Here is a 27,282-nt window from a genome sequence, read left to right on the forward strand (position 1 = left end):
TGAAATCTTTCTGCTTTGTGGATGAAGAACAACTCAGAGGCAGTGGAGCTGCTGGTGGGTGGAGTCAAACACCACCAACCCACCAACCCACCAGCTCCAATTACCATTTACTTTCTGCCTGCACAGTTTCCCTTTGTGAACAATCGTTAGAGAAATTGATAAAAGGCTTACAAAACATACACAGATTAGAAAACACTGCAAATTCTTACAAGCTGTTAAAAAAGAGAAACATTTATATAGATTCAACATATAACCAAGAAACCTTTACGATGTGCAGTTTTCTGCAGAGGTCAGAGATCAGTAAGGTTTTAGGAGAGAAGTTCTCTGTGGTCCATTGACCTTCTCCTTCTGGGTTCTGAAATAATGTTCTGTATGACTGTTATACTGTGAATAATTCTCATGAAATACCATTGCACATCTTGTGCAGAGGTGATAAGGAGCTGAAGTTCTTCTGGTTTAAGTGACGTATATTTTTTCATTTAACAGAGTTTTAGTTTACATTAAATATGATTTTAAGACTTTTTGTTTGGTCCAAATCTGTAAATGTTGCTAAATCATTAAATAAATTTATTCCAGCTGAAGCAACATAGATGTTCCTTGTTGCCTCCTAGAGATGTTGGAGCTGATGTGTTGCTGACTCTTCTCTGTCTCCTCTCACAGGGAGAAGATGATCTGCAAGATCCTCATCATCCTCAACTCATGTCTCTGTGGTCAGTTTCCATCTTCTCTTTGTTCAGTCTAAATCCATCAATAATCAGTGAAAAGTCTGTCAGTGAAGGTAACACTTCAATCATCCAGCTGCATTTGATCAAGCAGTTTTACTTGAAGAGAATCAAGCAGAGCTCTGACAGCACAGAGACCATCATGTGACAGAAACCTCTAGAGATGTAGTTTAAAGACTCCCATGTTCCAGTTCTCAGTGTGTCTGCTCCTCTCTTTCCCTCTCTGTCTCCTCAGCAGCAACATTTGTAGTGAATGTGACACAGAGCTGCTATCAGGCAGAGGAGAACCACAACATCACTCTGGAGTGGACCTTCACCACCAGACCTCATGGATCCTGGAGTCAACTGTTTATCCTCTGTGAACTTATAGCTCCTCCCAGAGAACTGGTTCTGTATCAGGTCCATGAAGGTGTTGAGGTGTCAGAGTCTCAGGATCAACAGTTTTCAGGACGAGTCCAGAGTGACAAAGACGTCCTCAGAGAAGGACGAATCAGACTCCATGTGTCCAGACTGAGGACTGAAGACTCTGGTCTGTATCTGTGTGACGTGAAAACTGATGAAGGCTTCAACTCTGGAAGATGTCGACTAATCATCTCTGGTGAGTTTCTTTCTGTACACAAATGACTGCACCTCAGTGGACCCGTCTGTGAAACCCCTGAAGTTTGCCGATGACACCACTGTTGTTGGACTGATCCAGTACAGTGATGAGTCTTCATACAGAAAGGAGGTAGATCAGCTGGTACACTGGTGTAGTCAGAACCACCTAGAACTTAACCCACTCAAGACTGTGGAGTTGATGGTGGACGTCCACCCATATACCTCACTCACCATCCTCAACAACACTGTATCTACTTCCGGTTCCTAGGAACCATCATCTCTGAGGACCTGAGATGGTCTTCACACAAAGACAATGTTTAAAAGAAGGCCCAGCAGAGACTGTACTTCCTGAGGCAACTCAAGAAGTTCAACCTTCCACAGGAGCTGCAGCTCATCTTCTACACTGCCATTATTCAGTCTGTCCTGTCTTCATCCATCTCAGTGTGGTTTGGCTCATCCACCAAACAGGACAGGTCCAGACTGCAATGAATAATCAGGTCTGCGGAGAGATTCATCAGGTCTGACCTTCCCTTCATCCAGGACTTATACAGGTCTAGGGTCAGGAAAAAGAGCAGCTAAAATCTCTGCAGACCCCACACACCCTGCACATAAACTGTTTAGAGTTTTACCTTCAGGTTTCGCTACAGAGCGCTGTCTGCTAAAACCAGCCGCCACAGAGACAGTTTCTTCCACCAGGTTGTTTCTCTGATGAACACTTTCAGAAGTCTGAGTTTCAGAATAATCATTAATATGATTATATTATTTAATATTTTAATGAAATAATAATTTGATCTGTTAAGTGTTGTCCTGTGAATACCAGCCCAATAAGGCGGTGGTATTTGGACAATAGATGAAAGAGTGAATCAAGCTCTGGCATTATTGAAAAGCAAAACTTTGCAAACACATGGAATAAATTCACACTGTTTCTTAAAATTCAAGAATTTATAAACAAAAATAATTCAACTCAAACATATTTCAGTTAACAAACTCTTTACTATACTAGAACAATTCAACTAAAACTAACCAGCTAAATTATGTTAACATTTAATTATTGTTATTTATGCTTGAAAGCCAAGGATTAACTTGAGGAACCTGGAAATCAGGTTAGAGTAGTTTTAGAACTAATTAAGAACAATATTTGATAAACCTTCATTCAGCCATTCACAATGCAAGATCAGAAGAGCAGATAAAACATTATTTTAGTAAAATAATATTTGTTGAATAAAAAAAGCTTTCTGGGTAATTCCTTTCCATGTTCTTTGATTATGTTTCTTTATTTAGTAAAATAATATTGAGGAAAATATTATCTGGAATAGGAATCGGCAACCTTTCTGGACGAATGTTTTTTAATGGTGTTTACTTGCCATGCCCTGAGTAACGGACTACTAAAATGGCGGCGAGGAACGCCTATAAGATATAGCTATAATTAGCCCCAGGCTAAAATGTCTGTTCAGATTAGCTGGACAGACAACCTGCTAGCCTTGAGTAGTTTAGTTTATCAACAGAAACAAACCCAAACATCATGAAATAAACAGTATTTAGATTAAAACAATCAAGCGCTACAAAGAAACTGGCTCACACGAGGACCGCCCCAGGAAAGGAAGACCAAGAGTCACCTCTGCTGCGGACGATAAATTCATCCGAGTCACCAGCCTCAGAAATCGCAGGTTAACAGCAGCTCAGATTAGAGAACAGGTCAATGCCACACAGAGTTCTAGCAGCAGACACATCTCTAGAACAACTGTTAAGAGGAGACTGTGTAAATCAGGCCTTCATGGTAAAATAGCTGCTAGGAAACCACTGCTGAGGACAGGCAACAAGCAGAAGAGACTTGTTTGGACTAAAGAACACAAGGAATGGACATTAGACCAGTGGAAATCTGTGCTTTGGTCTGATGAGTCCAAGGTTGAGATCTTTGGTTCCAACCACCGTGTCTTTGTGCGGCGCAGAAGAGGTGAACGGATGGACTCTACATGCCTGGTTCCCACCGTGAAGCATGGAGGAGGAGGTGTGATGGTGTGGGGGTGCTTTGCTGGTGACACTGTTGGGGATTTATTCAAAATTGAAGGCATACTGAACCAGCATGGCTACCACAGCATCTTGCAGCGGCATGCTATTCCATCCGGTTTGTGTTTAGTTGGACCATCATTTATTTTTCAACAGGACAATGACCCCAAACACACCTCCAGGCTGTGTCAGAATCAGAATCAGAATCAGAAAAGCTTTATTGCCAAGTACATTTTTGGACATACAAGGAATTTGTTTTGGCGTAGTCAGTGCAATACAATACAAATTAAACAGTATAAACATATCTACAATATAATATAAATATATGTGCACAGTTTTAAGTGAGTGAGAGTAAATATAGAGCAGTATAAGATGCAAGAGCAATACAACAGTGCAGGTGATCAGTGTGCAAGTAAAGCAGGAGTCCATGCTGAGCGTTAATGTAACGCATAGAGTTACAGGTTACAGGTGTCCTGTCTCCAGACCGTGGGATTCCCGACAAAATGTCAGCCTCTAGTACCTACCGGTTTATTGGCTAATCAAAATTCAAGAGCTGTCAAGCATATTTGGAAAGAGTGTCAGGGTGGTTTCCGGGCTTTGTTAACAAGGCTGGTGGCAGATGGAAAAAAACTGTTCTTGTGGCGTGAGGTTTTGGTCCGAATGGACCGCAGCCTCCTGCCAGAGGGGAGAGTCTCAAAGAGTCTGTGACCGGGGTGGGAGGGATCAGCCAGAATCTTCCCTGCCCGCTTCAGGGTCCTAGAGGTGTACAGTTCCTGGAGCGACAGTAGACTGCAGCCAATCACCTTCTCAGCAGACCGAATAACACGCTGCAGCCTGCCCTTATCCTTGGCTGTAGCAGCGGCGTACCAGATGGTGATGGAGGAGGTGAGGATGGACTCAATGATGGCTGTGTAGAAGTGCACCATCATAGTCTTTGGCAGGTTGAATTTCTTCAGCTGCTGCAGGAAGAACATCCTCTGCTGGGCTTTCTTGATGAGGGAGCTGATGTTTGGCTCCCACTTGAGATCCAGGGAGATGATGGTTCCCAGGAAGTGGAAAGATTCCACAGTGTCAATTGTGAAGTCACAGAGGGTGATGGGGGCAGGTGGGGCTGGGTTCTGCCTGAAGTCCACAACCATCTCCACTGTCTTTAGAGCGTTGAGCTCAAGGTTGTTCTGGCTGCACCAGTCCAACAGATGGTCCACCTCCCATCTGTACGCGGACTCGTCACCATCAGAGATGAGTCCGATCAGGGTGGTGTCGTCCGCAAACTTCAGAAGCTTGACAGACTGGTGACTGGAGGTGCAGCTGTTGGTGTACAGGGAGAAGAGCAAAGGAGAGAGAACACAGCCTTGGGGGGAACCGGTGCTGATGGTCAGGGAGTCAGAGACGTGCTTCCCCAGCCTCACGCGCTGCTTCCTGTCAGACAGGAAGTCAGTGATCCACCTGCAGGTGGAGTCAGGCACACTCAGCTGGGAGAGCTTCTCCTGTAGCAGAACTGGGACGATGGTGTTGAAGGCAGAGCTGAAATCCACAAACAGGATCCTGACATAGGTTCCTGTGGAGTCCAGGTGCCGGAGGATGAAGTGAAGGGCTAGGTTGACTGCATCATCTACAGACCTGTTGGCTTTGTAGGCAAACTGCAGGGGGTCCAGGAGGGGGTCGGTGATGTCTTTTAGGTGTGAGAGCACAAGGCGCTCAAAGGACTTCATCACCACAGAGGTCAGGGCGACGGGTCTGAAGTCATTAAGCCCTGTGGTCCTTGGCTTCTTGGGAACAGGGACGATGGTGGAGGACTTGAAGCAGGCTGGCACATGACATGTCTCCAGTGAGGTGTTAAAAATGTCTGTGAAGACTGGAGACAGCTGATCAGCGTAGTGCTTCAGGCTGGCTGGTGAGACAGAATCCGGACCAGCAGCTTTCTGGGGGTTCTGTCTCCTGAAGAGTTTGTTGACGTCCCTCTCCTGGATGGAAAGAGCCGTCCTCGGCGTGGGTAGGGGGCTGGTGGGGGGGAATTTCAGGGTGGGGGTTGGAGGTGCCAAGGCCCCTCTTGAGGTTGGAGAGATGGGGGTGGTGGATTGTGGCTGCAGCTGTTGGGGGGCGTCGTGGGGGATGGTTGCAGGACTGTCCCTTTGTCTTTCAAAGCGGCAGTAGAACTCGTTCAGGTCGTTGGCGAGGCGTCGGTCGTTGATGGAGTGGGGGGCTTTCGGCTTGTAGTTGGGGATTTGCTTGAGCCCTTTCCAGACAGACGCAGAGTCGTTGGCTGAGAACTGGTTTTGGAACTTCTCAGAGTACAGTCGTTTGGCCTCTTTCACTGCCTTGCCAAACTTGTACTTTGCCTCTCTGTATATATCTTTGTCCCCACTCCTGAAGGCCTCTTCCTTATCCAGTCTTAACCTTCTGAGTTTAGCTGTAAACCAGGGTTTGTCATTGTTGTAACTCACCCTGGTGCATGATGGTACACAGCTGTCCTCACAGAAGCTGATGTAGGAAGTCACAGCCTGTGTACTCGTCCAGACTGTTGGTAGTAGTCCTGAACACATCCCAGTCTGTACAGCCTAAACACGCCTGGAGATTCTCCACAGCCTCACTGCTCCACTTCCTTGTCGTCCTCACAACAGGTTTGCAGAGCTTTAGTTTCTGCCTGTATGCAGGAATCAGGTGGACCATGATGTGGTCGGATTGGCCCAGTGCAGCACGTGGGACGGCGTGATAAGCGTCTCTGATGGTGGTGTAACAGTGATCCAGAATGTTGTCCTCTCTGGTCGGACATTTAATAAACTGTCTATATTTGGGGAGTTCGTGGGTCAGATTACCTTTGTTAAAGTCGCCAACAACGATTACTAAGGAGTCCAGGTTGGTCCGCTCCACACTCAGTATCTGGTCGGCGAGCATGCGCTGTGCGACCTGCACGTTAGCTTGCGGCGGGATGTAAACACCGACCAGGATGAACGAAGCGAACTCACGGGGGGAATAGAAAGGCTTACAGTTTATGATGAAGGATTCCAGGTCTGGAGAACAGTGCTGCTGAATCACTGTCACGTCGTTGCACCAACCACTGTTGAGGTAAAAACAGATTCCTCCACCTTTCGCTTTGCCGGAGAGTTCCATGTCTCTGTCCGCTCTGTAGAGCTGGAATCCTGCCAGCTGCAGCGCAGAGTCCGGTATTAATCCACACAGCCACGTCTCCGTGAAGCACAAAACTGCAGATGAATAAAAGTCCCTGTTTTTCCCCAACAACAGTTGTAGTTCCTCAATTTTGTTGGGAAGTGAGCGCACGTTAGAGAGAAATATTCCAGGTAACGGTGTTCATAGTCCACGCTGGCGAAGACGTACCAGCACCCCAGCCCGTTTCCCTCTCTTCCGGCGTTTCACCGCGTGAACAAAGGTGAGCGCACCTTTGACCAGAATGTCCAAAAATTCCAGAGCAGTAGACAGAAAAGTGGGAAATAACTCCTCTGGTGTAGTAGCCCTGATGTTCATGAGTTCTTCTCTGGTGAGAGAGCTCCGGGTACCATCACAGAAGACCGTTTTAAAGCAAAAAACAGAACAAAACAATGTGCAGCAACACGCCGAGGCAACCCTCTGCGGCGCCATCTTGAATTCAAGTGTAAGGGCTATTTGACCAAGAAGGAGAGTGATGAGGTGCTGTGCCAGATGACCTGGCCTCCACAGTCACCGGACCTGAACCCAATCGAGATGGTTTGGGTTGAACTGGACCGCAGAGTGAAGGCAAAAGGGCCAACAAGTGCTAAGCATCTCTGGGAACTCCTTCAAGACTGTTGGCAAACCATTTCAGGTGACGACCTCTTGAAGCTCATCAACAGAATGCCAAGAGTGTGAAGAGCAGTAATCAAAGCAAAAGGTGGCTACTTTGAAGAACCTAGAATATAAGACATATTTTCAGTTGTTTCACACTTTTTTGTTCAGTATATAATTCCACATGTGTTAATTCATAGTTTTGATGCCTTCAGTGTGAAGCTACAATATTCATAGTCATGAAAATAAAGAAAACTCTTTGAATGAGAAGGTGTGACCAAACCTTTGGTCTGTACTGTACATCAAAAGGAGTATGAATAAAGTGCCTAAACCAGGAGTCCTCTCAACTGGTCCTCAAAGGCTGGTGTTCAGCAACTTTTAGATCTGTCCCTGGTCCACACCAGAGTCCTGCTAATAACCTCATTACTCAGGAGTGTTAAAGAAGAGATACATTTAAAAGTTGCAGCACACTGACACTTCTCAGTTCAATTTTCAGTTAATTGATGTTTATGTATATAACACATCATGTCAAGGCACTCTGTACTGTACAGGTCCTTCTCAAAATATTTGCATATTGTGATAAAGTTCATTATTTTCCATAATGTAATGATGAAAATTTAACATTCATATATTTTAGATTCATTGCACACTAACTGAAATATTTCAGGTCTTTTATTGTCTTAATACGGATGATTTTGGCATACAGCTCATGAAAACCCAAAATTCCTATCTCACAAAATTAGCATATCATTAAAAGGGTCTCTAAATGAGCTATGAACCTAATCATCTGAATCAACGAGTTAACTCTAAACACCTGCAAAAGATTCCTGAGGCCTTTAAAACTCCCAGCCTGGTTCATCACTCAAAACCCCAATCATGGGTAAGACTGCCGACCTGACTGCTGTCCAGAAGGCCACTATTGACACCCTCAAGCAAGAGGGTAAGACACAGAAAGAAATTTCTGAACGAATAGGCTGTTCCCAGAGTGCTGTATCAAGGCACCTCAGTGGGAAGTCTGTGGGAAGGAAAAAGTGTGGCAGAAAACGCTGCACAACGAGAAGAGGTGACCGGACCCTGAGGAAGATTGTGGAGAAGGGCCGATTCCAGACCTTGGGAGACCTGCGGAACCAGTGGACTGAGTCTGGAGTAGAAACATCCAGAGCCACCGTGCACACGCGTGTGCAGGAAATGGGCTACAGGTGCCGCATTCCCCAGGTCAAGCCACTTTTGAACCAGAAACAGCGGCAGAAGCGCCTGACCTGGGCTACAGAGAAGCAGCACTGGACTGTTGCTCAGTGGTCCAAAGTACTTTTTACGGATGAAAGCAAATTCTGCATGTCATTCGGAAATCAAGGTGCCAGAGTCTGGAGGAAGACTGGGGAGAAGGAAATGCCAAAATGCCAGAAGTCCAGTGTCAAGTACCCACAGTCAGTGATGGTCTGGGGTGCCGTGTCAGCTGCTGGTGTTGGTCCACTGTGTTTTATCAAGGGCACGGTCAATGCAGCTAGCTATCAGGAGATTTTGGAGCACTTCATGCTTCCATCTGCTGAAAAGCTTTATGGAGATGAAGATTTCATTTTTCAGCACGACCTGGCACCTGCTCACAGTGCCAAAACCACTGGTAAATGGTTTACTGACCATGGTATCACTGTGCTCAATTGGCCTGCCAACTCTCCTGACCTGAACCCCATAGAGAATCTGTGGGATATTGTGAAGAGAACGTTGAGAGACTCAAGACCCAACACTCTGGATGAGCTAAAGGCCGCTATCGAAGCATCCTGGGCCTCCATAAGACCTCAGCAGTGCCACAGGCTGATTGCCTCCATGCCACGCCGCATTGAAGCAGTCATTTCTGCCAAAGGATTCCCGACCAAGTATTGAGTGCATAACTGTACATGATTATTTGAAGGTTGACGTTTTTTGTATAAAAAACACTTTTCTTTTATTGGTCGGATGAAATATGCTAATTTTGTGAGATAGGAATTTTGGGTTTTCATGAGCTGTATGCCAAAATCATCCGTATTAAGACAATAAAAGACCTGAAATATTTCAGTTAGTGTGCAATGAATCTAAAATATATGAATGTTAAATTTTCATCATGACATTATGGAAAATAATGAACTTTATCACAATATGCTAATATTTTGAGAAGGACCTGTATATAACAGCAAAATGACACTAGCTTCCACTTGTGTTTTACTTTATTGTGGGGAGCTGGGAGATAATCAGGGGGTTTTACTTGGAAAGAAAGTCAAGCCCAAATAAACAATTTCACATTCAAAAACAAGCCCAAAAAACCGCAACCCGCAGTTGCAGTTTTTTGAGCAGAACCGACCCAGTTTATCCAGGTTAAATCAGAACCAAGTGTCTCTGTTGTTGTTTCTATGGTTTCATGTTTGTTTAATGCTTTCTCATTACACTTTATTCTTCTGCAGGTTTCTCTAAAATCCAAAGCTATAAAATATGAAAACAAACCAAAACCAGATCAAATGTTGCAGGAACAGTTTCTCTGACAGCAGATCAGGAACTTTTTCTCATTCTGAGTGAAATGTTTAGTATTTCCATAAATCTCCTTCATTGTTTTGTCCTTTCAGCAGCTGCTGATGTCTCCCCAACCCAGAGACCGACTGTGGATCCAGAACCAGGAGGTCCAGGAAGAATCGGTCTCTATGTGTCACTGGGACTAACAGCAGCAGCAGCAGCTCTGATGGTCAAACTTCTCTTCAGTTACTGTTTTAGAAAACATCAGAAGGTGTCAAACTTTATTTCATTACTTTAACAGAACCATGAAGGTCCATTAGGCCGCTGCTGGACAGATGGGTTCTTATTGGACTCTAGAACATCTTGGTGTCCAGAGGAGGTTTTGGCCAACTCAGTGCCTGTAAGGTGTCCAGGTCTTGTGCTGCAGAACAAGCCCAGATCATTAGTCCTCCACTACCGTGCTTGACAGTTGCTTTGGTGTTTCAGACTAGAAGTCTGGAGCTTCATTCAGATGCAGCTGTTAGAACCTAAGTTCTGCTGCCAGAACTTTCTAGAGAGAAGAGTCTTTCTCCTGGTGACTCTTCCAGCAATCCATACTTGTTCAGCCTTTTCCTCATTGTTCTGTCATGAACTTTAACCTGTGACCTGCTGACTGAGGCATGTAGAGGATCTGATGGAGCTCTGGGTCAGAGGTCATTTCTCTCAACGTTCAGAGAAGCTTAAGTGTTTTTAAAAGCTGATTTTGTATTTCTAATAATGTTCTCATTAAATGAAGAACATGTTAAATGTAAGAAGTGTTTTATTTACCTGAAGTTGGAACCAGATTATTTCTATAAATCATATTTTATTCTTGAAGGTAGAACCTTTAAACTGAAGGAGGTTCTTACTTTTCTCCATGATTGTATCTGAAGAGGATCTTGTTTCCTTCTCTCTGTTGTTTCCTGCTGATGTTTTAAATCAGTTCTAACGTTTTCTGGACTCAATCAGACACATTGATCTGTTCTGTTATTTTGTCTTAAAGCTGGATGAACTGATGCACTTTGTTACTGAGCATAAAGCACTTTATCTGCTTCAGTTAGTCTGTTTCTAATGTTCACGTGTCATTAATAAATCCATATTTATACAGACATGTTGTCTGGACCTTTATTCACTGTTGAAATGTTTGACTGTGTTTCCAGAACTGATAGAAACTCTGGTAATACGAGCATTTTACTAAACTAATGATTTATTCAGTCAAATCTACTAAAACACACCAGAGACATAAAGTTTTATTTATTAATCAGGGAGATTTGAACAAAAAGTGTTCAAATGTTTCCTAAAATGATTTGAAATATGAAGTAGACTCCTCATCATCATGATCTTCATCAGTGAGAGCTGAAACAGTGTTAAAGGAGACCAACAGACCTTCACATCATTCACCTTGGACCAGTTCAGAGAGCTCAGTGATCAGATCTGTTCTCTCTCTGGTTTCTGGGTTTAACAGCAGACCTGAAATTAAAGGTGGAGGTCCAAACTTCATCAGTAGAAGGCTAACCAGAACTGAAGATGAGATGAAGGGTGTTGTGATGCCTGCTAACATAGGTGTCCATCAACCATCTCCATAAAATAAACCAGTTTATTATTTATTCTTCTAATTTCCACAGTGTCCATAAAATACTTGCCTCTAGTTCAGGTTTTATCTCAGATAACTCCAGAAAGATCTAATATGTCGTCATACAACTTTATATGATGATTCATGATGGTTCATGTTCATATTCATTGATACACTATCTAATACTGGTTACCTTCTCATCTCACCTGCATTTAATAGAGACAGTAGCTAGTAGTGTTAATGCGCTCTGTTTCAATACTACATTTAATAATCCAATCATTTTTTCCAATGTTTCTTTAAATCCTGGATTCTTTAGGCCAATTAGATTTGTTAGTTTTAAGGAAGTTTTCTCCTTGGCTGATTCTGATTGGCTGTTTTTAATCCAGTCAAACTTGGCCATTAGAGGAGCGGTTTGACTGGATGTTAGAAAATCATATTTCTACAACCTCAAATTAATTTGCTCACTTAAAGCACTTTATATAAAATCTTTGTCTAAAGCCTCTTTAATGTCATATTGTTAGATAACTTTTATTAAAGGAACAGTTTTAAAGTGTCAGGAAACATAACGATGAAGAGGAGCTGATGTCTGAGACAACACAGCTTTAAAACTGATCAAATACTAAAACTGATGAGTTCATCACTTCATCTGAAGCTTTAGTTTCTATTTCAGCTTCTTTCTGTTTCAATCATCTTCAGATTAACCATCAGATTATAATTCAACAGTATATTTTTAGAGCATGTTGCTTTATACCGTAGTTTAGTCAGCAGTCAGTAACTGTTGAATAAACAAGTTGAACCACTGAGGAGAAACTGATGCTGAGCTTTTTGTTCCAGATTTAAGGAGACATAAAGTTCAGTTTTTATCCCTCTGAGCTGTTAGCAGAAAATAAAGAATAAGCTCAAATCATCATGTTAGCTGGACAGCTCTGCTGAAACTCATCTGCTTGAACACCAATAAAATTATTTATTAGTAAAGATTGATCTGTCTGAATGCTTTTATTACAGAATAAAGAGGATGAATCAAGGATTATCCTGATTTATTCCAGGATTTAATTTCAGTTTAAGATATTAAACAATGTGAAGAATTAACTCTGGTTTTCTAAGAAGTCTAATAATATTCTAAATTAGTTCAACATTTAGATAAATATTTCACCTGGAGCTCCTCATCTTCTCAGTGTTTGAGGGACTGGAAGAAATTGTTGTGGAAGAAAAGAGAACAATAAGCTGGTTATGAAAAGTCATCCTGGGAGGATTATGGGAACATTAAAAGTGCAGCAAATATAGAGCCAAAATACTGGGTTTATATGGACCTTCAACAGGATAAAATCACAGCAATAAGAAGGACGTCTTGTTCCATTTTACTACATATTATATAAATATTAATTTAAGTTCCATCAGAAGCCAGAATGTTAAAAATTTCATTTGGAGAAAATAAAACAGCTCAGACTCTTGTTTTCTGCTTTATCTCTTAATAAAAGTGGATAAATATTATGACTCTGAACATCTGGAATATTTCTTCAGTGAGTGAGGATCTTACTCATGTTTGCATAAATATGGATTTATTGTTCATGTTAGCAAAGTGTTTTAATAACAGAGACTTTCACAGCGTTAGGTCATAATAAGGGTCCATTATTCTGTCTCACTGAGTCAAGAAACCTTTTAAAACTGCTGTCAGTTATTATTCTCATCAGCAGCAATAAAAGCTTCACAGAGTTTATAATTTACAGAAAAAACTGATCCTGTTTGGTTTTCAGTGACAGAAGTTTGATAGTTTGGTAATAAATAAAGATGCAGCAAATTAAAATATCTTCCAGAGGGTTTTATCCTCCTTGAACTGCATCTCATGAAGATTTCTGATGATTTCAGGCCCGTTCTGTTTCATTTCCTCTGAAGATGGACAAACAAACCAGGTCGGCTGACGTCTGTTTCTAATCGGTATCACTGCTGTGGTGAAATGGAGGACCTGCTGCTGCTGATCAGACAGAAACTAAATAATAAAACCAGATATTACTCTAACTGCCATCAACCAATCACAGACCAGCTTTCAATGCTTCAGGTCTATTTGTTACCAGCTTGAAATCAATGAGCTGCAGAACAAATAAGAATAGTGGACTAAAACATATAATCAGTTTAGTCTTTTGAGGGCAGCTTAAACTAATAATAAAATTTAAAAAAACTACAAAGCTGCTGCAGAGTGGAAATCCAGCAATCCATCAGATTAATTTCTCTAATCTTTAGTCCTAAATTAGTAACATATGAACCCAGCTTCAATGTTTTAGCAGCATAAAGCATCAGTCTTCTTTCATTAAAGGTCTTTAAACACATTATGGTGCAACATGGCTGCAGGAGACAGTAGGAGTAAACAACAACCTCCTAGCTGCCTTGATTTCAGGACAGTTTGATGTTCGTTAGACTCTGATCAACACTGGACTGAATGGTCCCCCTGCTGTCCAGATGTTGGTGCTTCACCGATGGATGATGGAGACTCTGGTGGAGGACAGGATGAGACGGAGGATGGAAGCAGGAGGTCTGCAGGAGATCTGGATGGTAGAAGATTAGGATCCATTTTCAGAGCAGAGATCCCTGATTGTTGCTGCAGAACCAGAGCAGAAAGATCGATGGAAGCAGTGACAACAAATCCAGAATGAAAACAGATCTGAGAGGCTTCAGTTAACTTCTAACAGCTTGATGTCTTCTATAAATAGTAGAACTATAAGTGTATCATATGCAGACTTTCTGACCATTGTAAAATTATAAATCCAATGATCTGTCTTGGTAAAATAATACATTCCTCTTATTATAAATGTGCTGATTTGAAATTATTTGAATGTTTCATCTGTTGCTGATTAATTGTTTTTATATTTTGGTTTAACTTCTAGTTCAGCTTCTTCTGTATATTTTATTTTTCCTCCCACGTCCAACAGAAGGTGAGAAACATGAATCAATCATCTAAATAAAACCAGTTTCATTAAAAGCTACATGTCATCAGACTGATTTAGGATGAAAAGCTTCCTGGATACAAGTTAAAGTTGCTGTTTATTTTACTCTCGTGATCAAACTAAACACTAAACATTCATTTTAAATGAGGTAAATATGACTAAAACCTTTTTAAATAACAATAACTCATTAAGAGCCAATCAGGATGAAGCTTTGTGCGGCTCCAACATGTTAGGCTGAACACTTGGTTTCTCCTTTTAGTGACTGTTACAATAAGTCCATGAATACCTCATCTGAAGATCTACCAGACTGATCCAGATCAATGATCTGACTGATGAACAGCCCTTCACTCTGGAAACTGTCCCCCAGAGATCCTCTGCACTCATTGGTCCCTGCTGTGAAAGCTTCTACTGCCATCTAGAGGACTAACCAGGTTTGGCCACAGTAGATACAGGTATTTTATTTACTAATACTTTACCAGCCAGTCTTCTATTCCTAGAACCAGATGTTCCTCCTTCAATCATCTTGTGTTCTGGTCTCGGAGATTTGATGCAGGCAGAGAGGTGAAAAGGTCAGAGGACCTCTAGGCGTCCAGAGAAAGTAGCTCCTCCTTTTTTTAAACAAATTCTTTGCATTTTTCCTTCTCCCCAGCAGATTTCATTGAACGACAACAACAACAGCACAGTGTGACCAGCAGAGCTACAGCTAGAGCCGCTGTCAGTTCCACTAAAATGTAGATGGAGGTCCTTCCCCAGATCTTTGGTTGTGGATTCATAGTCGGTCTCTGAGGTTGGAAGTTACCTGCAGCTGCTGTAAAAGACAAAATAAGTTATGATTTCATCTCCATTTTGTTGGATATTACTTTGATGAATTACTTTAATTAGTTTTAACAACTAGAAAAATAACATTTCAAGTGAAAATCATTAAAAAAAAGAAGACAAAAAAGATTTTTTAAAGTTCCAAATTATAGTCATATCTGAGCCTGAAATGTGCAGAAAAAACTCACCAGTAACTTTAAGTTGACATTTAGCTGAACCATACCCATCATCTGTCTTTAGGTTACACAGATACAGACCAGAGTCTTCAGTCCTCAGTCTGGACACATGGAGTCTGATTCGTCCTTCTCTGAGGACGTCTTTGTCACTCTGGACTCGTCCTGAAAACTGTTGATCCTGAAACTCTGACACCTCAACACCTTCATACACATGATAGAGGATAATGACTCCATGATCAGTTAACAGGTCACAGTTTATGAAGAAGGAATCTATAGATGTGTGAGGTCTGGTGGTGAAGGTCCACTCCAGAGTGATGTTGTGGTTCTCCTCTGCCTGATAGAAGCTCTGTGTCACATTCACTACAAATGTTGCTGCTGAGGAGACAGAGAGGGAACGAGAGGAGCAGACACACTGAGAACTGGAACATGGGAGTCTTTAAACTACATCTCTAGAGGTTTCTGTCACATGATGGTCTCTGTGCTGTCCGAGCTCTGCTTGATTCTCTTCAAGTAAAACTGCTTGATCAAATGCAGCTGGAGGATTGAAGTGTTACCTTCACTGACAGACTTTTCACTGATTATTGATGGATTTAGACTGAACAAAGAGAAGATGGAAACTGACCACAGAGACATGAGTTGAGGATGATGAGCAGCAGGATCCTGCAGATCATCTTCTCCCTGTGAGAGGAGACAGAGAAGAGTCAGCAACACATCAGCTCCAACATCTCTAGGAGACAACAAGGAACATCTACAGTCTGACTTCAGTCAGATCTTTATTGGACATCAACAACCAAAAACAATTTCTGACTCAAAATCATAAATTAAAACGAGTCAGATGAACACTCAGTTCTCTACAGTCTTTTATGGACATCATCATGGTTCTGCCTCCAGGACAATGGACTGGAGGTGGAGCAGCGATGTTGTCTTGAAAATGGAACAAAGCAGACTGTATTTCTAGAAGAAGCTTAGGTTGTTCAGTATTTGCAGCAAATGTCTAAAAATCTTCGTTACATCTGTTATGGAGTGTGTAGGTTCTTCTCTCATCATCTCTTGGTGTTGAAGCATCAGATTCAGTGACTTTAGAAGCTCAACATTCTGATAAATAATGCTGCATCTGTGGTGGAGCCTCTAGAGATGATTTAACATATAAGGATGCTTCATATAAAAGAATAAATCTGATTTCTCCTTACAAAGCAAGCATCCGAATAACTTCAGAGTTTCTTCAGTCAGAGGCTTCATCAGATCTGCTGCAACACAGACTCTACAGGAGATCTTTCCAGCCCACAGCAGTCAACATCTATACTGACTTTCTGAAGAACCGTAGATAATGAGAGTTCCTCCAACATCTCATTTACCTGGGATTAATGAGGGAGTTTTGGGCTGAACTGAATTGAAGCTGCTGTCTTTCAAGCTTGGTCTCATGGACCGTCTGACTGTTATTAAATGGATCTCTGACACCAGAATTGATCAGTAACCAGAACCTTGTAACAAAGGTTGCATTAATATTAGTTTTATGAGCGGACACTTCTGACAGAGAAGAGATTGATTCATAGAAGACATGATTTTAATTCATTTCTTTGTGATGTTGAATATTATCCAGATGTGGTAGAAACAAGCTTTACATTCTGTAAAAGCAAAGAACTGAAATTAAAACTAAATCTCAATAAAAATCTTTTTTCTCTTGGAAATTTATTCACAACAACAAAATAATGGAAGAAATGCAAAGTCAAACAAAACTACAGGAGAAAAGTGATGTAAAGTTTTGCAGTAATCAGGTTAAACCAAATTTCAATAAGGTCATAATAGCAGTTAATTTAAATTGATGTTTTTGGTATTTATATTGCATGTATTTAATATTAGTATAATAGCTTAGAGAGAAGTTTAATTAAATTATTTAAAGACAAAAATAATTTATGTTCTATAAATCTCACTAAAATCTACAATCTAATCACATTAATATAATACCTGCACAGCTGCTGCCAGCAGTTTCTAAACACATTTTAATCCATCTCATTTTAGCCAATCTTTTTTGAAATAATGTGGGATTAAACTACTTATTCTTCCAAAATAATTTGTTCATAATGAAAGATCAGCACCACCCACATCTGACAAGTTGTAGCTGAAAATACATGAAATATCAAATAAAACTATACAGAGAAATATTTTTCTTAACTGAAACACGTTGAAATAATATTTAAATCCAATTCATTTATAAATCACATTTACAGACAGCGAGTTTACCAAAGTGCTGTAAGACAAATAAATAAAAACTAGACATCCAACAGACATTTAAAACACATAAACTAGAACAGAGACAATAGAAAATAGTAAACTTACAACTGGTCAAAAACTACAGAGAAAATATGTTTTAAAAGAGACTTGAAACCAGGAAGCAAAGATGCCTGTCTGACGTTTAAAGGCAGTTCCAATGTTAATAATAACCAAATCATGAAAGCAGCAGCTTATTATACAGTTATTACATTTATTGTTGGTCACTGCTCTTGGGAAATAAGAGCTGTAAGACATAAAAAAAATTTCTGATTGTTATTAAATGAATTTAAATTCAATATTTTGTAGCTTTTATTTCTCCACAGTAGAAAACCTTGTGACATAAAAGCACAATGTGACCTGTGGTGACATGGAGACTTTTCAGAGACAAAAATTACAAAGAGGGATTTCCTGTCTCCAGGCTTTCCTGAACCAACCTGTTTGCTTAGTTTTCTTCAGGCAGAGAAATGAAACCATATTTTAACTTTCATCCTGCAACAAACTGATGAAGAATAGAGAGTGCTTTTGGATGCTTAAACGTTTCATTATAAATAATCAGGTGCAGTGTTATCTACAAATGTGCTGCTTTGTTTTTATATATATATTTTTATTTCTCTCCATCTCTCTATCTGTGTAATTCACTACCAGTAACAGGTTTGTCCATCCAGTTTAAATGAACATTATAATATTTATAAAATACACCAGCAGACCAGTGAAGCCTGCTAAAAGGCCTCTTCTGTCTGTTCTGAGAACATTTCAGGGGGAATAATTTCTAATTTAGATTTAAAAGCAGAAGTCTAACAATGAAAGGCTGTAATTGGTCCTGAAGTCAAACAGTTTCAGCTCCAGCTGCTATAAACACAAAAGATGGTGGGTCTGAACTTAAACCCTCTATCAACCCACAGTGCAGATCATTAATAAATGCTACTGTTAGGAATAACCTTTATTAATATGACTCATAGCTGTTTTCCCATTTATACCACAGTAATATAAAATATAAGTTCTAATGTTTCCCTTTTGTTAGAATAGGATAAGAATGCTCATAGACATACAGTACAAGGATAAACAGCCCAAGGTTTGTCATAAATGACCTGAGGCTGGGGCACTGGGTTTGATGGTGGAGCAGCTGGTATAACTGGTTTGATTAGAAACCTACAGCACACTTAGATTAAGGATGGACACCTGCTACTACACAATCTAACAGATAGACACCACAATGGTGACACATAATCTACTGATAATCACTGAGGGAGAGAACATCCATTGCATTGGAGTGCCAGATATAAAACTATGTGACTTTCTATCAAGGCTCTTCGTCATCCTCTAACAGACGGCGACGGTCCGAGATGAGAGCCTCCGCCCTGATCTCTGTAATCATTCCTCTGCCTTAACTTAGATTAAAGGAGCTGAAAGTTAGAAACTGGTTGAGAGTCGTTCCTTAAAGAGTCTTTAGATAGAGTGAGATCACTTCTGGGGACCAAGGACCAGAGGAACTCGTCTGACCGCCAACAGGATGCTGTAGCTCAGACTAACCTCATTGATTAAATCAATCATAAATTAAGACATATCTGAAACAGAGCAGGGAAAACTGCAATTATCAAATTCAGAAAAAGAACTGATTAAAAAGGAATATATTTATAAAACTTACATTTCCTTTTCACTGAAAGAGTGAGAATTTTATGGATCCTTTCAGGATAAATAGCAGCACTGATGTTCAGTCTTCAGTCAGACGTTCTGATCCAACAAGACTGTTTGTTCACCCTAAAAGACTCCCAGCTCTCCGCCCCTTTGTGACCTGTTTGTTGACAGAAAGTCTGACTTTAAAGCAGAGCAAACAGCTTCTGGTTTGATGTGTGAATTATGGTGTGAACGCCTCAGCTTCTCTCACTCTGAAATGATGTTTGAAGCTTTTCTGCAGAGAAATCATCAGAAACCTTCATCCTGTCAAACACTGAAGCTCCACACACACACCCACACACACACACACACACTTTTAGCTTTAAAGCTAATTTGTCCTCATTCCCGAGTCCTCATAACAAACTTTGGTTCTGATCCATACATATCTAAGCTGAACTGTGACTTATTGTCTTGTAATTTTACAATATGAACCAGATTACAGTTTGTTGTGTTGGTGTCTAAAGAAAATCAGCTGGAAATGTGTTACTGGTTTGTTCTTCTAATCTAAAAACACAAAGAGTCTAAAAACACATCTCCCCTGAGATACTGGTCTCCATGGCAACATTAAGAACGTTAATGATCACAGAAATTATAGATTAAATACAGCCGCACAAATAACCTGACAGAAACATCAATAGGTTTGTTAAGGGATTATTTAGTGTGTGTTTCCACTTAACAGTTACAGGATTATCAGCTGAATAAATAAACTTCATGATATCAATGAAGCTGCAGGTCGAGATTTTTCTAAATGACTCATCAGAGAAACATGCTGACAAGAAGGGAACGACGTGCTGAGAAATGAACCTGTTATACAACTCAAAATAATCTACCTGCTGCACTTAGACAGAATGTAGTCTGACAACATTTTCATAAAAAGAAACTTTGTTTTCTGCATAGTTTCATTAAATACTGACTGCACCTGCAAACTGATCAGAAAACAGATAAATTAATCCAGTTATAAAAGAACCTGATGCAGCTGAAACAGACTTCAGACACAGCAGTAAGAACAAGAGGCTGTAGATATGTGTTATTACTGGTTTCTATGTTGAGAAACTCCATAAACCATCCATCCATCCATCCATTTTTATACCTGCTTCCCCCCTATAGGGTAGCTGGTGTCTATCTCCAGCAGTCTACAGGTGGGGTACACCATAAACAGGTTGCCAGTCCATTGCAGGGCAACACAGATGATATTTAGTATTTCCATAAATTTCCTTCATTGTTTGTCCTTTCAGCAGCTGCTGATGTTTCCAAAAGTCAGAGACAGACTTTGAGTCCAGAGCCAGAAGGTCCAGTAGGATCAGCCTCTATGTTTCTCTGGGACTGACAGAAGCAGCTCTGATGGTCAAACTGGTCTTCAGTTGTTTTAGTGAAACTAATAAGAAGTTCAACTTTATAGCAGCTGTGAACCCTGAAGGACCATGAAGCTCCTTCTCTCTGCTCATCCAGACTGACCTCTGACCTCTTCACCTCTCTGACATTCTTCACCGTAGAAACATCCAGCTGGGATTATACAGAATATCAGCCCATATCATGCCAGCATCACCTTCGTGCTTCATGAAAAGAGGAAAACAGATGAAATTAATCATTTCTTTCTGCTTCTGACATAAATTTATCCTAAATGAGAAAAAATAATCTAATTTATCTCAGTAAATATTTAATTCTTTCTCTCTTTTGACCTTTTTTCCAGCACTGATGTTAGAAACTAAAATGTTTTCCGGCTGCTCTGAGATTTCTACAGACAGTTTTATCTGACCCTGACCTGGACTGATGTTTTTTACTTTAGCAGATAAACTTCTGGGATTTCTCCTCCTGATGGTTTGGTTGTTAATGTTGGCAGAAACATGAGGTTTGAAACACCACCTGTATATTTCTATCAGTTCACTGCTGAACATGTTACAGTTAGACACAACAATATTAGCAGATAAACCAGTTCTCAGGGTCCAAACTCCACCAGGGATCATTTAACAGGGAGGATCCAGTCATTATTTCACCTTCAGCTAAAATCACCACAGATGATGAGTCGACATCTTCCAGAGTTGAAGCCTTCATCAGTTTTCACATCACACAGATACAGACCAGAGTCTTCAGTCCTCAGTCTGGACACATGGAGTCTGATTGGTCCTCCTCTGAGGACGTCTTTGTCACTCTGGACTCATCCTGAAAACTGTTGGTTCTGATACAGCAAAGCTTCAACTTTATAAATTACACAGATAGTTTCTGATGTTTTATGAGTTTAACAGTAGATCTCAGGTGAACAGAGACATGAGTTGAGGATGATGAGCAGCAGGATCCTGCAGATCATCTTCTCCTTGTGAGAGGAGACAGAGGAGAAGAATCAGCAACACATCAGCTCCAACATCTCAGAGACAACAAGGAACATCTACAGTCTGACTTCATTCAGTCATTAGAACATCTGATCCTGTTTAATAATCTGAACAAAACACTTTCTGACTGAACATCATGAACTAAAATCACTGATTGTTTATCTCTGCTGAGCTGCAGGAACATGTCTTTACCACAAGGTGGCAGCAGCTTCAACTGATCATAATAATCAGTGATTTTATTTTATTAAATAGTTTGTCCTGTGATGGTCTGGTCCAAGCCAGTTACTGATCAATGCATTTACTTAGAGAACAGGTCAAGTTTTTCAGAATGAATTAATCATTTTAAAATTAAAATAGTTCAGCCCAGCAACAGCAGAAGAAGCAATTTAATTAAAAAATGCAGACTTTCAATATTAAAATTGTTTTGTTTTTCTTATCCCACCAAAACAACGTTGAATCTGTCTCCTTTATTTGGAGACAGTTTATGATGTTGTTGTTCTGGTGACTTTTCACCACTAGAGGGCGCAGCAGCGCTACTCGCTACTGTCTCCATTTAATGCAGGTGAGATGGAGCTCAGGTGAGATGAGAAGGTAACCAGTTTTAGACCGTGTATCAATGTACAGTATTGTGCAAAAGTTTTAGGCGTGAAAAAATGCTGTAAACAAAGAATGCTTTCAAAACTGGAAGTTTTAATAATTTATTTTCATCAATCAATAAAATGCAGTGAATGAACAAAATAGAAATCTAAATCTAATCAATATTTGGTGTGACCACCCTTTGCCTCCAAAACAGCATCAACTCTGATGAAGTTTGGACCTCCACCTTTAATTTCAGGTCTGCTGTTAAACCCAGAAACCAGAGAGAGAACAGATCTGATCACTGAGCTCTCTGAACTGGTCCAAGGTGAATGATGTGAAGGTCTGTTGGTCTCCTTTAACACTGTTTCAGCTCTCACTGATGAAGATCATGATGATGAGGAGTCTACTTCATATTTCACATCATTTTAGGAAACATTTGAACACTTTTTGTTCAAATCTCCCTGATTAATAAATAAAACTTTATGTCTCTGGTGTGTTTTAGTAGATTTGACTGAATAAATCATTAGTTTAGTAAAATGCTCGTATTACCAGAGTTTCTATCAGTTCTGGAAACACAGTCAAACATTTCAACAGTGAATAAAGGTCCAGACAACATGTCTGTATAAATATGAATTTATTAATGACACGTGAACATTAGAAACAGACCAACTGAAGCAGATAAAGTGCTTTAAATAAAGTGCTCAGACGTGGTGGTGGCTTACCGTGGCGCTGATTGGGCTTCCACTTTGACCCTAGAGGTATACGTAGGGTCCAAACACGGGTCAGGTTGGCTTCTTACTTCTGTTTGACCCGATGCAGGAAGTCTGATTTCTCTGCCTGCTCCCTCCTCCAATACATGATGGTTCACTTAAGGACCGTCAATAGTTTTCATGTGTTACGGCCCAGTAACATAAAAGTAACACCAAATCCTACTAGATTACACAGATGAGACTCTTCTTTTTACCTGATTTTAATGCTTTTTCTATTTTTAAAGAATTTCTGTAATAAAAATTCATATTTTTTAAATTGTTTTCAGGTCATGTGACCCACTTTCACAAAATGAATGTTAATTTATTATAACATGACAGACATAGTCTTAATGTGATCTCACACATCTACAGTTTTATTTCCAACATATAATTTCTAACAATTTCTAACATTATTGAACATGGTTCAGACTTTACTTAAATAATGAACATTTTCAGCTGCCTTTCTTGCCTTTTCATATTTATACAGTAATATTCATTTCCTGTTACACCACAGGGTGATTAGTTGCTCATCAATTTTACTCCTCACAAGTTGATGCCAACCCAGAGTTACTCCTTATGTCTATTTTACAAGTAAACACAGACAGTGACGATTCTCAAGGTCTCACCCATTTTGTGTCACTGGGTCACATGACAAAAGTTTTAAAACAGAAACCATGAATTTTGATTACAAAAATATGTAAAAAAAGAAAATACATTGAACTCAGATAAAAAGGAGTGTGTCTTGTCTGTGTCATCTAGTAGAATAATTCGACATTATATACATGAAACTATTAATTTTTGTTTCTCAAGAGTTTTTGGTTTGAAAATGCATTGAAGGTCCCTTAGCGAACCACCATGTGTAAGAGGGAGCAAGCAGAGAGCTACAGCCTGAAATCAGACTGCCTCCATCTGTTCAAATAGGAGGAAGAAGCAGCTGAATCTGTGGAGCACGAATGTCCAACATCCAAGATAAAACTAGCTTGACTGGTTAGCAGTTGGTCTGCTGAAACATCTTCATGCTAACTGTTCCTAAACAGTAAACTACATTTTGGGGTAGCCTGATTTAGCTTGATGGTTAATTGCTAGCTAGTGAGCAGAAGCAACTGGTGAGCTGCTGGTGCTTCTGACTCCTGTTTGTTGACAGTCTTGTTGCTTTTCACCTTGTTAAGTACAGCAACAGAAAGTATTTTAATGCGCTTATATGTTAGAATAGGTCAGAGATCAAATCAAGAACACCTTAAAACCCACCTCTGGATCTGATGGGACTCTGTAGAAGTAATGAAGAATTAAACTAGAGGGCATCTCTTATTTAACTCTTCCTACAGCAGCTTCAGGAACCTTCAGGGTTCTGATAAACGACTGAATATGAGTTTGATGCTTTGAAATAACAGTTTAGGAGGAGTTTGACCATCAGAGCTGCTGCTGCTGCTGCTGTCAGTCCCAGTAAAACATAGAGGAAGATCCATCCTGGGCCTTCTGGTTCTGGATCCACAGTCGGTCTCTGGGTTGGGGAGACATCAGCAGCTGCTGAAAGGACAAAACAATGAAGGAGATTTATGGAAATACTAAACATTTCACTCAGAATGAGAAAAAGTTCCTGATCTGCTGTCAGAGAAACTGTTCCTGCAACATTTGATCTGGTTTTGGTTTGTTTTCATATTTTATAACTTTGGATTTTAGAGAAACCTGCAGAAGAATAAAGTGTAATGAGAAAGCATTAAACAAACATAAAACCATAGAAACAACAACAGAGACACTTAGTTCTGATTTAACCTGGATAAACTGGGTCGGTTCTGCTCACAAACCCACAGTAACATGGAGACTTTTCATCAACCTCTGACTCTCTGAGGGAAACACAGTTAGGATTTTTCCCTCCATCTGATTTTCCTCAAACTGAATCAGAGGAAAAAAGTTTCAGAATGAAAAAGTCCAACAGAACCAGAGAGAAATAATTTCTGAAAAAAACACAAAGTTTAAATATTTGTTACTTTTTATCAGAAGAACTTTAAATGGACTGAACTTATATTTCACCTTTCCAGTCATACTGACCACTCAAAGTGCTTTTCACTAGTTACCACATTCACCCAGAGGTCCTCACTAACGCACACATTCATACATAGAAACTTTGAGGTTAAGTGCCTTGCTCAGGGGCACATCAATATGTAGCAGGAGGAAGCTGGAATCAAACCCACAACCTTGAGATTACAAGATTACTACTCTCATCACTGAGCCACAGTCACCACTTTAAAGGTTCAGTTGATGCAGCAGAAACTCACCAGAGACGTTGAGTCGACATCTTCCAGAACCAGAACCTTCATCATTCATCACGTCACACAGATACAGACCAGAGTCTTCAGTCCTCAGTCTGGACACATGGAGTCTGATTCGTCCTTCTCTGAGGACGTCTTTGTCACTCTGGACTCGTCCTGAAAACTGTTCATCCTGAGACTCTGACACCTCAACACCTTCATGGACCTGATACAGAACCAGTTCTCTGTGAGGAGCTATAAGTTCACAGAGGATAAACAGTTGTCTCCAGGATCCATGAGGTCTGGTGGTGAAGGTCCACTCCAGAGTGATGTTGTGGTTCTCCTCTGCCTGATAGCAGCTCTGTGTCACATTCACTACAAATGTTGCTGCTGAGGAGACAGAGAGGGAAAGAGAGGAGCAGACACACTGAGAACTGGAACATGGGAGTCTTTAAACTACATCTCTAGAGGTTTCTGTCACATGATGGTCTCTGTGCTGTCAGAGCTCTGCTTGATTCTCTTCAAGTAAAACTGCTTGATCAAATGCAGCTGGAGGATTGAAGTGTTACCTTCACTGACAGACTTTTCACTGATTATTGATGGATTTAGACTGAACAAAGAGAAGATGGAAACTGACCACAGAGACATGAGTTGAGGATGATGAGCAGCAGGATCCTGCAGATCATCTTCTCCCTGTGAGAGGAGACAGAGGAGAAGAGTCAGCAACACATCAGCTCCAACATCTCTAGGAGACAACAAGGAACATCTGAACTCAGAACATTTCAGTCTGACCTTCAACCTCAGCTCCTTCAGATGGAAACTCCTGAGATCAGTAAAAAGTTCAGAGCAGAGATCAGAACCTTTATAACCCAAAGAACCATTTTACCTTCAATCCAACTAAATACATTAATGCTGGAGCTGCTAAACCTTCATGACCCTAAAACACAATCAGCTCATCAAAGGTTAGAGATACAATCAGTCACCTTCTATACAGCTTCATCCATAGTGGGTCGATCTCCAGCAGTCTATGGGCGGGAGGCGGGTTCACCCTGGACAGGTTGTCAGTCCATCGCTGTTAGAGATACAAGTTGAAGGAAATATGCTGATTGGTTGAAGAATCTCAAACTGATTTATGTTTTCATGTTTCAAAGCAAAGAAAACTTTTACAAAGAGAATGTTTAGTAATCATGATGTAGAGAAAATTATCATTTAGTATTTTTACTGACAAACTTCAAGACATAAAAACAAAATAATTCTTAATATTGTTGATCTAAACTCAGTAACTTCTGGTAATTAAAAACAACCTGACAGGAAACATTGTTGTTTGTTATTAAAACTAAATGATCAGGAAACCATGAGAAGATGTTTCAGGATGTCTTCAAGGCTGCAAAGACTTCTCACCAATCTGCCTCCATTCATTTTCTAGAGCTGCTTATTTTCATTGGTTAAATCTGCTTCTTCATGGTGGTAACATCAGTCTGTCAGTTCATCAGGTGAAAACATCATCATTGTAGGAAATCTAGAAACCACTCAATGATTTGATGGATTTTCTTCTTTCCACTCTAAAATAATCCCACATGTTAAAATCAAAGAAACACTCACTGGATTTCATCTGAGAACAGATAATCTGCAGCAAACTGTTGCTGGAACACATCTGATTAATCTGCAATGGTTGAATTTATTATTTATGAATCTAAACGTTTTCAGTAGAGCTGTGTGATATTGCATATTTTAGTATTGAAAGCACTGAAACAGCTCTGCTGAAAGTCACTAATGATATTCTTATGGCCTCAGATAATGGACTTGTGTCTGTACTTGTCCTCTTAGATCTCAGTGCTGCATTTGATCCAGTCGATCACAATATTCTCTTAGAAAGGCTGGAATATGCTGTAGGGATCAGGGGAACAGCACTAGGCTGGTTTAAGTCTTATCTGTCTGACAGATTCCAGTTTGTTCATGTAAATGATAAATCATCTTTAAACTACAGGGTTAATTGTGGAGTACCACAGGGTTCAGTACTTGGGCCAATTCTCTTTACTATATATATGCTTCCAATTGGTCAAATTATCAGGCAGCATAGAATAAAGTTTCACTGTTACGCTGATGATACTCAGCTTTACTTATCCATGAATCCTGATGAACCCAACCAGTTAGATAGACTACAAACATGTCTTGAAGACATAAAAACTTGGATGACTTTACATTTTTTGCTTCTAAATTCAGACAAGACAGAAGTTGCCGTCTTTGGACCGGAGTCTTTAAAAAAGAAACTGCTTAGTCAATCACTTAACCTGGATGGCATTAAATTGACCTCTGGTAATAAAGTATAAAACCTTGGTGTTATT

At 40.3% G+C, this 27,282-nt stretch overlaps 1 protein-coding gene and 2 long non-coding RNA genes across 3 annotated transcripts in view; all 3 read right to left on the minus strand.

The window, feature by feature from the left end:
* The window catches only part of LOC124881047, a 42,597-nt gene extending 16,241 nt beyond the window's left edge, over positions 1-26,356 (minus strand). Inside the window, exons 1-3 of the mRNA XM_047386533.1 lie at positions 26,339-26,356; positions 25,921-26,009; positions 25,575-25,630 (exon numbers count right to left, since the gene is read on the minus strand). Of these exons, the coding sequence (XP_047242489.1) occupies positions 25,575-25,630; positions 25,921-26,009; positions 26,339-26,356 (163 nt within the window). The remainder of the gene's footprint in view (positions 1-25,574; positions 25,631-25,920; positions 26,010-26,338) is intronic.
* Positions 12,695-15,250, minus strand: LOC124880881. Its single transcript, XR_007041485.1, has 3 exons — positions 15,101-15,250; positions 14,573-14,904; positions 12,695-13,750 (listed from the first exon to the last, which is right to left on the minus strand). It is a non-coding gene; the product is annotated as an uncharacterized LOC124880881 (long non-coding RNA).
* On the minus strand, positions 15,346-19,114 carry LOC124880879. Its single transcript, XR_007041484.1, has 3 exons — positions 19,005-19,114; positions 15,711-15,766; positions 15,346-15,463 (listed from the first exon to the last, which is right to left on the minus strand). It is a non-coding gene; the product is annotated as an uncharacterized LOC124880879 (long non-coding RNA).
* Positions 26,357-27,282: the final 926 nt, after the last annotated feature.

The sequence above is a fragment of the Girardinichthys multiradiatus genome, chromosome 14 (assembly GCF_021462225.1).
Source record: "Girardinichthys multiradiatus isolate DD_20200921_A chromosome 14, DD_fGirMul_XY1, whole genome shotgun sequence".
In the NCBI taxonomy this organism is placed as follows: domain Eukaryota; kingdom Metazoa; phylum Chordata; class Actinopteri; order Cyprinodontiformes; family Goodeidae; genus Girardinichthys; species Girardinichthys multiradiatus.